Here is a 12,255-nt window from a genome sequence, read left to right as displayed (position 1 = left end):
TCTGGTGGTTGAGAAGTTTATATCTTTCTCTCTGCTGTTTGCTATACACAGAAAGTCTCTATTTACTACCAAATAAAAGAAATACATGTATGTTTCTAATACAAACACTAAAGCTAGTTCTGTTCGGCCACGCTCAAAACAGTGGATATGAAGAACTATGTATCTCTTTAATTGCAAACAAAGGCACAGATTTGCAGAGCACAGCTGCAGCAATAAACAGAAGTGGTGATATAGTTGCTACAGATTAAGAAATGAAGCAACTTTCTTTGAATTGCATAAACCCTGAGACCAAACAGTCCTGCCTCTTACTACTGGCCAGTTTATTTGCAAAGTGATTGTTTTAAACCCTTTAAAGTGCAGTACTTACTTTTAGTTCCCAAGAAACTTTCCACCGCCGCCAAATGGTGAGACGTGCTTTCTCTAGGAATTTGGCCCTGCTTCGAAAACAAAGAGGGCTTTACCTCTTGTTTACCCATGAGCCTTTCTCCATTGTATATTTTGCAGATCATCAGTGTAGGACTTTACTAGAGCGTTGTCAACTATTCAAAACCACCAGGAAAAGTTACCGAGGAATCGTTTTTGCTCAATCGCAAGAGCGATTAAAGTAATCGCTTCCCTTAACGTTGGAGTAAATGTAATTTACGAGTAGACGTTACTTTTAAAAGATTGTGGTGTGAATTTCCAAACGCCCGAATGTTAAACTCGCAGCATGTTCTAACCACACCAGAAGATCCTCCCAGAGCCGGGTTAATCTGGTTAATAGGCTCCGATGAAAGGACAAAGCTGCTCGCCTGAAAGATGAGGTGTTGGCACGTTATTGCTAGTCTCACTCAATGGAAGGTTTATTTAAAGTATAAAATGTAAAGGAAAAAATGTTTTTTGATTATACTTGGAGCTGGTTAAACCACAAGGTGCAAGCAAAGGCAGTGTTATGTACCTGCACCTGTCGTCCTTTTTTACATGTTTTTGTTCAGGAGTTTTGGCCTGTGTGTTTCTAAACTCATTCCTTCTTGTTTGATGCTTTGGTGCATGCTAGACAAGGACTGTCATTTTATTGCTGCAATTATATTCTTATGAACTCCACAGCGATGCTTCCACTTTGAGTGGTGAGGAACGCAGCAGGTGTAGAATCTGAGGAGATAAAAGAAATACAGAGGACGACCTGTGTTTGCAACAAACTAGTCATTTCTCGACTTAGGGAAAACTGGGTCAGTCAATAACCGTTTTCTAGGCACTGACCACAAATAAAGTATTTCTTGGCATTTGATAACATCGTGCCATCGCGCTGTAAAATCCCAGGATGTATTTGCTATTACAACATGCTTTTTAATGGGCTGCTATGGACTTGCCCCGAAGTTAGTATTGCAAACAGCAAAAGGCATCACTTTGTTTGTAGGTGACACACGGAACAGCATATTTTGACTGAGAATTTGTTTATTTTTCATTCAAGACACATGCCAGGCTTTTGCTCCCAAACGCAAAGAAAATGAACGACTATCTCTTTACAATGGGGCTTTTGCGAAATCCTGCCCTAACTGTACACACACATTGATTCGGGGCAGTTTTCTATAAACGGGAAACGATCCTATCTCTCCAATCTGAACTAATAATAATAATAACGATGCAAGCGGTGCCAACCGAGCGCTGGAGATGAAGCAAAATCCTCAAGAGAAACATTCGGGGCCGTTCCTCAGGAGTGAACTTCAGACGTGACCTTCTCCAGAGGAAGCACTATAATACAAGCAGAACTTGCTGACAGCAGAGGCTTTCGGAGAGGCCGTGCCCCAGCGCCAGGGAGGGCTGCCCCCTCCACTTGGCCCAGGGGAAGGGGCGCTCTGGCTTGCGCAGCTGCTCGCTCTGCTCGCTGGGGAATAGGCTGCTCTGGAAGGAGCGCAGGGCTGCCCCCAGGCAAACGGGCTAAGGGCCCGAGCACCCCAGCCCAGCGGTGCTGAAGTTGGGATGCGCAGCAAGGCTGCGTGGCTGAAGCCGGAAGTTTGAGCGGATCAGCACGGCTTGCAGAGGAAAGCTGCCCGACCGAGCGCCCGGGCTGCTGCTGCCGCCGCTGCCTGCCACGGGCGGCCACCCCCTCGCTTCCCGAGCCGATAACCTCCCCCGGGGTGTGTGTGTGGGGTGGGGGGATGCTCCCTTGCTACAACCATTGCAACTGCAGGAGTCACCCTGGGGGCAGGTGCTGCTGAGCCGGGCGGGGTGCGCGCGCGTCTGGCCTCCGATATTTCGGAGAAGCCAAGAATAAAGCGCAAGTTTCTCTCCTGGCCTCCCTGTCCATGGAGGTGGGAGCCAGGCGGAAGGGCTGGCGGCGGTGGACGTTGCGATGGCTGCAGGGTGTCACCGCCTGGGCAATGGGGCTCTCCCGCAGTCGCCCAGCTGCGCAGGGATCCCAGGGCTGCCCCAGTCACAGCCCCCTGCCCTGTGTGAAACCCGAGCTCCCCCCACCCCCAGCCGCTGCTCAGGGGAGCAGAGGATTCGCCACTGGGCAACGCTCCGCTTTGATTCCACCGGGGAAACTTTGCATCTAGTCCCGCGACCCAGGATATTTGTCAAAAGCACCAAAGCCCCCCCAGGCTGGCCCTTGGAAGGAAAATGTCCTCTGCCGGGGGGTGCTAGCTATGAATTGTCCCGCTCAACCCCAGGGAACCGGCCCTGGAGGTGTCGCTGGGCAGCTCCCTTTGATTCGAATGACGTTTCCAAACCCCCCTCCAGTTCCAGCAGTCACATACATCATCTCTGCCAGAAATACACCTTGCCGGGCTGAAGTTAAAGAGGGAGCGGGTGCAGCTGGCACGCTTCTGTTTTCTAGGAAGCTTTATGACCCCTGGAGGTACCCTGCCATCTACCATACGCCTGCGAGGCCAATAAAGAGCGGCAGACCGCTCATAGCGCAGGCAGCCCGGAGCCTGATAATATTTGTATAAAAGCTAAATTCGAAAACCCCTCCCCGTGATAACAACACAGGAGTAAGCAAAGTGGTTGTTCATTTAGTAGAACAATGCGCCCTCTGTCTCACCAGTTCCTGGACGGAGAGAGCCAGTGGGAGGGAGTGTGTGTGTGTGTCTAACAATAGGAGGAAATGGGGACGGTTTGAAAGACACCTGTTCTGTCTCATTTTCCAAAGCCACACTTTAAAATGATAAGGAACGGGTTTTATTTATTTTTTTTCCACCACAACATTCAGTTATAACAGTACTGGTTGTTTTAAAAAGAGGACCGATTCCTGGCAGAACTAGAGAGGCAACAAAAACAAAAGAAACCAAAAAAACCACCTTGGGATGATAGTAAACAATTGTCCTACAACAGGTGAGCGGACAGCAGGAAAGACAGAGAGAATGGAGGCGTCCACACAGCACTTGATTTCAGTCTATTAAAATCCACACACCCCATGGACTCTACAAGAAAACTGTACATAATAGCAAATAAGTTAACATTTTTTCAAAGATTGATTGTCCTTCACTTAAAGCGCTCAGCACACTGAACCTCTTTTCTTTCTTTCTTTATTTTAGCAGGACTAGTGTTTATTCCCCCTCCTATCTCTCTCTTTTCACTTTCCTTCTTTCTTTTTTAACTACATAAAGGAACGCAATTATACAATGGAAAAAAACCACCTTTTCTACCCATTAAAATAAAAGCAGTGCTTTAAGAATTTTCATACAATATTGCACAGTTCAAAAGTACAATAGTTTTTTGTTTGTGTTGTTTGTTTTACAAAAGAAAACAAAAGGGTACACGTTTTTTTGAATGCTGAAATACCATTTGAAAGAAAGACCAAAAAAAAAAAAAGAAAAAACCCTCCAAAGACAACAATAATCCACAGTCAATTGCTTTAAAATCTAAACAAATGATAATAAATAAGGCTCACCCAAAGTGTGTATATAATTACGCATTTTCTTTTTGGCTGTATTTCTTTCGAGCTATAAAGTCCCATCACAGAAACCTAACGATACAAAACATGGGAAAGTGACCAGGCAAATTTGTACAAAGGTCTGGTTAAATTAAAAGCCACGGTTGGTGGAGTCTTTGAGTTGTAACAGAACCACGAGGATTAACACGTTTGAGAAAGAAGGGAAGGAACAGAAATTCCATTTTCCGTTAGCATTTGGCAGACATAGAGGAGTAAACCGTGATCATTTATTGATTGTTGTTTACAAAAATAAAACTAAAGCCACAAAGATCAGCGCAAGATTTTGTTCACGTTTACAAAAGATGTAACAATTCTAGTGTTCTCTACAAGTTTCCACTTCAACTCTGGTTTTATTTTTAGGGTTTTCCCCCGCCCCTCTCCTAACAACCACCCATTAAAAAAAGAGCATCAAATATTCGCTTGATGAATTGCACAAATCATTGGAGTACTTACAAAATTACCGATCATTTACAGCTGCTCCGTTTCCTCGGGCCTCTCTCCTGACCTAGAGGTTTGGTGATTTATTTATTTTTTAAGCCACCCCCTCCCCACTGGCGCACCAGGAAGCTGCATGGGGTCAGTTCTCAGACGGGTCGCAGGAGTGGCACTGATGTGACTACAGGGTGGGAGTAGTAGACGGGGTGAGGGAATGTTAAGAGGGGCTGGCTGACGGGCACGTTGGCAGCCGAGCTGCCGTTCTCGGCGGTGGAGTTCTCATGGTAGAGGATAGGCACCCGCACTATTCTCTGGGCGGCCGCGTGGCTGAGATTGGCAGCCTCCAGCTCTGCGGCCAGCTGCCTTTTCCACTTGTTTCTTCTGTTCTGAAACCAGATCTTGACCTGGGTCTCTGTCAGGTGCAGAGATGCTGCCAAGCCGGCCCGCTCCGAGCTGCTCAGGTACCTCTTCATGTCAAAGGTGGACTCCAGCTGGAACACCTGGCTCCGGGAGAAGACAGTGCGGGTCTTCTTCTTTCGGCAGGGCTTCTTCTCCGGGCTGTCCTCCCTGGCTTTCCAGTCCTCCCCGTTCTCCTCCTTCTTCACCTCCTCCGAGTCACTCTCCTCCAGAATGATCTCGTCGGGGCTTTTCGAGTCAAGCTCCTTGTGGTCCGGCTCAGCCTTGAGCAGGGGCTCAGGGGAGTCTCTGTCCGTGCCCGAGGCCGGGGAGGAGTCTCGCAGGAGAGATTTCTCTGCAGCTAAAGAAAACCAAAAACACACCGCACCTTTATCACCATCCGCAAACGCACCCAGGCCCTAGGAACCAGCCTCCCTGCAAACTTAAGCAACAGAGGGCAAGGAGGAGAGGAGCTGCTGCTCCCTGCTCACCACGGGGCCTTACTGGCACTTTCACCTCCCCCCAGAAAGGAGCCTGCTGGGGGCCACTTAACGCTGCCGTGAAAGCAGTTACTAAATCCTCCTGTTCTCAGGGGGAACCGCGTGGGGAGAGCGAGCCCTCGCTCCTGCCCCAGGAGAGGAGAAACCCAGCGGGGCATCTCTGACCCGTGCTAGCGGAGTGAGACAGACAGACAGACGGACACACCGATTCACTCAGTACCTTCTGGCCTGGGCAGATGGCCTCCCGCGGCGGTCAAGGCGTACGGGTACCACCAGGAGGCTGGGGACCGCTCTAAGTAGTGCGCTTGCAGGGCAAACCTCTGCGCCGGGATCTCAAAGCGGGGGAAGGCGAGATCGCCCACCTGGGAGAGGGCAAAGCCGGCTCCATCCAGAGCCCCCTTGGCGGCCGGGGCGAAGAGCGCTCGGGGCTGCTTGGGAGGCGCCTTGTGGTGGTCGCCGTTGAGCAGGTTCTTGATGGAAAAAGGCGACTCCTTGGGTGGCGGCGGCGGCGGCTGGCTGCTCGGGGGCTCCTGTCCTGTCTCCGGCATCCTCCTCCCGGTCCCTGGCAGGGCAGCGGCGGCTCAGACCATAAACCACCCTCTAACTCCCCTCGAGCGGCAGCGGCAGCCGCCCAGGCGCTGGGCACCCAATCCGGGCGGGGGTGGGGCGGGCGGCGGGGCGAGGACAGGAGGCAGCGCCTCCGTGCATGGGGTGGGGTGGGGGGCTGCTCAGCCGCGGGGCACTCAGAGCCACGGAGCCCGGGACCGAGGGCTGCTGCGGGGAGGAGGACCAGAGCCCGGCTGCTGCTGCTGCTGCGTCAATCTGGCGCCGGATGCTAATGATGAAATCAAAATGTCATCCAAGTTAAATGCAGGGCGTATACGGCGATTGGGCACGCACAATGGCAAATGGGATTAGGCAGCAGCCAAAGGAGAGGGCTCCGCGCAGCCCCAGCCCCAGCCCGATGCAGCAGGAGCAGCAGCAGCAGCAGCGACGGCAGCCTCCCCCCAGCCCCCCTTTAGACGTGGTGCTTTGGCTTCAGGCTATAAGAGCTCGCCTGTTATTGGCTTTATATAGTCCAATTAGGCAGCAAATGAGGACAGGGCTATTAGCACAAAGGGATATTGGCTCTGCTAAAGCACCACTAGACGTGCAGGAGGCAAATGACACAGATCTCAGTGCTCATGCCACAAACCGCCCCCTCACACTTCCTCCTCCTGTGGGGTGGTCGGGGGAGGCGGGGAAGAGGCTCAGCGATGCATTGTGTCCTCCTACACCCACCCCCAAGACTGGGGAGAGAGGCACGGATCGCAGGGGGCAGTTCGTGGTCATTCCCTTATAGAGATAATCAGAAGAACCAAGGCAGAAGGAAGATTAAACATGAATCCAAACAACAATCTAGACGGGCTGGTCTCCCAGAAATGTATCACTCCCAAATGGATAGGTGACCCGCGTCTCCAACATAGGTCCAGGAGCCGAGCTTCTGCAGATCCCGGCCCTAAAAGTGTCACGAGAAGGTGGTTCACCGTTACATGGACTGGGGATCATTGTGCGTTTCCACCCAGCTGTGTACACACGAATTTTAAAATGGTGTCCTCGACTCACCCAAAATACACTGACAAATTAACCTTTATCGATAGATCATAACTTTGTCTTTAGAGTAACAAAAACCCTGCTTTCAGGAAAAAAGTATTGGATACAGAGCTGAGATATAGAGATATAGAGCTATGACTCTTATTCTGTTAACGATATTATATTATTTCTATAGTTGAGTAGCTAGCTCGATCGATAGATACTGCGCACAGCAACATGTTACATATGTTACATATAATGCTAACAACGAGGGCGGCTGAAAAGTCTGTGTTTTTTTTAATACTGGTAATTTGTAAAGTGTAGTTTGGTTTTATTCAATAAAAAAACCCTTTAACAAGTATTTCTATGAAGGTATTTTACCCTGATTATATACTTCGCCTTTAAGGGTCTTATTTCCAGATGATTATCAGTTTAATAGCGAGAAGCCACAGTTTTCCCCTTACGAATATTTCCTAGCCACACGTATGTTCTAAAGTAGAACACAACAGAGTTTGGGACAGGTAGCGCTGTAACAAACCTATTGTCAATGTTAAGAACCAGGCTATTGTTCACAATTTATTTGTTACAATAGGGGGGGAACCCAGCAACGTTCACACGGCCCGTACTTTATTGGAAGATCGCTTCTTGTGTTTGCAGATATTTAGGGTTGCGGTTTACACGCCAAAACCAGCAGTTTTGTATTGACACTTCACTTCAAATTTTGCACAATGTGCAATAGCTTCTAACCTGCCATGTCGAACAGTATTTGTCATCTATTTAAATAGTCTAAGTGGAAATGGCAACAAATAGATAAGAAAGGTGATCTGGCAGAATCCGAAGCAAACCCCACGGCGTTTACTCCTTTGCTGGGCACTCTTACGAGTTCTTTTCTTTTTCCACTTTGCTACCTTTGTGTTTGACTTGGCACCTACGACTGGCACTTTTAAAAAATGAAGACCAGTTGAACTGCATTGTAGTTTTTTGATATGAATGGTTAATATGGAGTGGGATTTTTAAGTTTACAAAATTTGCTGGCTTCATTTCCTATAAAAAAAACTTCTGTTAAAATAACACTATTTAAAAGAAACCCATTTTATGTTGTGTTCAGGCATTTTCTGAGCATAGTTTTCTGTGGATTTCCATGAATCTCAGTTACATTCTAGCTTGTGTCCTGAAGAGGAAACTGTATTTAAATGTTATACATTTAAACGTAGTTTCCTCTACAGGAATATCTGTCTCGATATTATACGGATATGTAGGTTTTATGAAATACACACAGACAATATTCATATAAATCATATTGCAATAATCTTTCCTGCAATTAGAAACCATATGCTTTTTTAATACGCTTCTGTACCTTGGAATCACTGATGCGCTGCTTATTCTGAGAAACTCCAACAAAGTTTTCCCCACGTGTCCATTCGATTTCAAAATACTGACGTCACGTCATTTTGTAATCTTCTGTCCTGCAATAACAGAATAAAAGCATGATGTCTGTATAGTGACTTTTTTCAGAATAAATACATCACTGATTCCACGGGTTGGATGAATTCAGCGCTAGTCCGGAGCTCTAGTCCACCAGAAAAAGTTGTACCTTTGGTGCTTTTAGTAAAGAAGACTACCCTTACAGACGCAGAATCTGGGGCAGGGAATTACTGGATAGGCTGGTATTTTGCCCACACAAGGACATTTGATGTAATAAATCTAAGATATGTAGGCATTAAAAATACATGTCAGGACACCTCTATTTTTGTAGATATTTCCCCTTTAGATTAACCAGTTTATTTCTCAGGGTCTTTGCAGAAGATAATGTCTGGTCACCTATTTCCAAAGCTGGCAGCTCCTTCGCTTTCATTCTATGATGTCATCCTGATTGTCACACTTTAACATCGGTATGGTCTCTTCTTGGGAGAACAGATCAGAAGAAAGACAAATGACCTTAGCGTCCCAGTCACTCCGGACCTAATTCTCTCGCTTTAAATGATATTTCAAGCACTTCGGCTATTGTGGGAAAAACACCCTTTCTTTTTCTTTCTTTTCTTTTCAGCCTTGTATGACTGTCCCAGTCCGGCTTCATTTCTCTAGTACAAAACTAAAGCGCACAGCGCCCTCTGTTGGAATTCCCCATACTTCGGTAGCAACCCCGTGTGAGAAACAGAACTGAAGCAAATCAATAGCTATTTTACAAGGCTGTAAGGGGGGAAATATCCTTCTCCAAGATCCATCTTAATTCTATATTTGTAAAACCAGCACAAGTTTTGTGTACGGGGAACAGAAGAATTCCATCAGCGTAAAACTGGCTCATTGGAACTGGGAGTTTAGAAAAGACCTCAGCTAGAACAGCACTGTCCTGGGAGAACATTGATTCTAACGTCGTGAATTCGATCAGAAGGAAGAAAGTGCAGAGATCCAGACAGTTACGGTCCCGCCTTCAGTCGCACGGAACTGGCCCCTCTTTATAAAATATGTCTGCTTGAAAGGGGCGAGCTGTGTAAAGCGGCATTGCACTTTCTGGGCTTTGTTCCTAACAGGAGTCGTCTTGTAAACGTTATTTCACACTGTCACAATAGGCCTCACGGACGGAGTGCCAAGCCTGCAACGACACAGCAGAATGAGAATTAGGACTAGGATGTGCCGTGAGCTAAACCAGGCCTTTAAGCTGAAGATGCGACGGGTTTGCATCAAGGAGTGCGCGTATTTTCGCACGAGTCCTTTGAAAAGCCTTAACAATCCGTGGTCATCAGTGATTTCTAACTGAGAACAGAGAGTGAGGGAGAGACCGAAAATACAGGCTGTGTTGCAGGGGGGAGATAGTTTCTAGTTCTTTCGCAGTATGTGCCAACATTGTGTGAAAGCAGATTAAAAAGGACTAAATAGGGAATATCCATACACACAGAAGTGGTAGGTTGAAGGGAAGAATATGCAAAGTATAGGCATAAACTGTGAATGGGAAATACAATGTAGACAAAACATATTGTACAGTCAGAGTGTGGAACAAGATTAATAAGGGAAAACAAATATTTCATTTTTGAAAAGAACTAACTCAAATTCTCTATCAGCTTTGTTGATCATACAGGAGATGTCAATCTTGTGTAGGGAATAGGGGTGGCTGCCTACTGCACTTAAAGGCCAGGCTGTCTCTACGCTCACTGGCAGGCAGCATGCACTGGGTTTTTCTTTGTCTGTCTTTTCCCAGCATGGGTATCAGAACATAGCAACAGTCTAGTTTGTAGGCTGCCAATCAGCCCCGACAGTGAACCACAGGCTTGTCTAAGAGCGCCTAGATGCCATGGTGATGGGTGCAGGAAAACAGATTACCAAATAGAGATAAAGCAGGTGCTGGGTTTTGGGGGGTGTCAGGCCGCTGAACAAAGCAGTGGGAGAGGCTTGCCACTTGACTTCATCAAGAGGTAGGGCACATGTCTGCTTATGGTCTGAGCCGTCCAACCATTGGGACCAGATTCTGGGCCCTGAATTTTCCATTATACTTGGAAGATTTATTAAGCACAGAATAGTATCGATGTTGCCCAAGCTGCCACTGAAAGAATTACACATGTGGTTACGTGTAAATCCACTCGCTGGGCTTTAGACTGGTAACCTGACGTGGTTCTCAATTCACAATTGAATCCAAAATCTGGATTAACAGTCTGAAGAAGAAAATAAATACGAAGTATTCCACTCAGTTAAACCAAGTATAATTCTGAAAATCTGAAATAAATCTGAGAACCTATAATGCGCATCTGGTCTGGCATATAAAAGAGGAAAATCAAATTTTCAGTTGTAGATTCAAGAATGGAATGGAGGTGGGGTGGGGGTAGATCTGTCTTTAAAAGATTCAACTACTCCAAATTGTAAAATTTCCTTCCTTCCTTCCTTTCATTTTAAAAGCTAATCTGGCTCATTTTGAATCTAGCTCTCATTGAAAGTACATGGAACAAACAGGTATAACCTTCCTTAGACAATAAGGACTGTCCAGCAATGGGAGTTTTAAAGCAAACTCTTGCAGTCAGGGACATCCTGAGGATTTGTGTCACTCCCTGGAAAATTTGGGGTCTATAACCCACGAATGGATTACACTGATCCAGCAATGTAATATTTTCATCTGCAGCAGCTACAGTCTTGAACAGATATTCTTCAATTTATGTAACCTTTTTCAGACCATGATGAGATATAGAACAGAATGAGAATTGCTCATACAGCATGTTGCAATAAATACTTTTCAGGTATTGCTGAGTTATGTGCTTGTAACAATCACGACAGGGCTTGAACTAGAGACAAATTTAAATATCCAATTTAGGGGTTTGCACTGTCACCCATCACGGTAGTATCTGAATGGCTTCCTCATTCATTAGACTGGAAAGAATGAAGTCCCCAGTAAAAATGTATATTACATTTCTTGGTCACCTATATGTTATATATTTTGGCCCTTATAGTTACAAAGTCCTGGAAAGAAATGACTGAATTCAGAAAAAGTCCCAAGATAGATACAGAAATGACTAAGCCGAGAGGCATATCTGCAGAGGGAGAGGGAAGGGGATGCCAGCAACTGGCCTTAGTAGTTTATGAGCATCTTCTGTGCACATAGGCATCGTTTTCACTTAAAGGCAGCCTTTAAGGGCAGATGATGACACAGGCTTATGCCCTTTTTTTTGCTTCTTTGGGAAAGAGGCCTGGCAAGTGGGGTGTTTTCCCCCTTCCGCTTGCTTTTCACTTTAGAAATCAAGTCTGATCACCCCTGTGTTGCTGTCGGTCTCAGATGATGAAAAATGTGGATTGGGTACTCTCTCTGCTCTTAACTGAAAGGGCTGAGGTGCTAAATCCTTAACAAAGGCTCCCTCTTCCCTCAGTGTTTGAGTTAAACAGGTTTTAAAACTCCCCAACCAAAAGAGTGTTTTAACAGGCTGTATTAAAAGGACATAATTTTACTAGTTCTCCAGTTGTCTATGGAGTCTTCCAGGGTAGAGGAGACCTGAATTACTAATGTAAAAAGCAGGGGGACAGACTGCGCTGTTGTTGTTGAAAGAAACCTTGATCTTGCAGTCCTCTTTTATATATCATAAGGAAGCCAAAAAAACCCCCCAAACAACTCACAACTCCAGCCTTTTTTTCTTTTCCCATTTCTGGTCTCTTTTGTTATCAGGGAACACAGAGTTATTATTTTTACATCCATCACAACAGGATGTGGGCACAATGGGCCCCATCGTCAGCCAGTGTAAATCAGGGTAGCTCCATGCCTCACCTATTTTTGTTTATTTAATTTGTGTTTCTAGAACTGGATTGCTATCATTGTGGTTTAAATACATAATTATTTCATTAGTGTTTCCATTCAAAATTAATTGGCTAATCTACACATGAATCAGTTGTGTAAATGCGATGTTTGCAATAGTTGCTTGATGTGATTTAGAGTAATTGCTTATTTTTAGGTTTAGCCTTGTG

General features: G+C 46.1%; 2 protein-coding genes across 4 annotated transcripts in view; both read right to left on the bottom strand.

Annotated features, from left to right (window-relative positions):
* Nucleotides 1–497, bottom strand: part of HMX2 (H6 family homeobox 2) — a 10,239-nt gene extending 9,742 nt beyond the window's left edge. Inside the window, exons 1-2 of the mRNA XM_039546556.1 lie at nt 368–497; nt 1–41 (exon numbers count right to left, since the gene is read on the bottom strand). The exon at nt 1–41 is cut by the window's left edge and continues 130 nt beyond it. The gene's annotated coding sequence lies outside the window, so the exon portion shown is untranslated. The remainder of the gene's footprint in view (nt 42–367) is intronic.
* Nucleotides 498–800: 303 nt separating this feature from the next.
* HMX3 (H6 family homeobox 3) lies at nt 801–6,288 on the bottom strand. Of its 3 annotated transcripts, none has more exons than XR_005582819.1 (3): nt 5,468–6,288; nt 3,875–5,108; nt 801–1,131 (listed from the first exon to the last, which is right to left on the bottom strand). XR_005582819.1 is itself a non-coding variant. In XM_039481535.1 (2 exons), exons 1-2 carry the CDS (start codon nt 5,793–5,795, stop codon nt 4,501–4,503), a joined length of 936 nt encoding a protein of 311 aa, XP_039337469.1. In that variant the 5' UTR covers nt 5,796–6,288; the 3' UTR covers nt 3,811–4,500. The 3 variants fall into 3 exon arrangements, 1 of the variants encoding a protein (XP_039337469.1); XR_005582818.1 differs by lacking the exon at nt 801–1,131 and adding an exon at nt 3,246–3,415; XM_039481535.1 differs by lacking the exon at nt 801–1,131 and having other exon boundaries at nt 3,811–5,108.
* Between the last annotated feature and the right edge of the window lie 5,967 nt (nt 6,289–12,255).

The sequence above is a fragment of the Mauremys reevesii genome, linkage group 7 (assembly GCF_016161935.1).
Source record: "Mauremys reevesii isolate NIE-2019 linkage group 7, ASM1616193v1, whole genome shotgun sequence".
Taxonomy (NCBI): Eukaryota; Metazoa; Chordata; order Testudines; family Geoemydidae; genus Mauremys; species Mauremys reevesii.
This window is presented reverse-complemented; position numbering and strand designations above follow the sequence as displayed.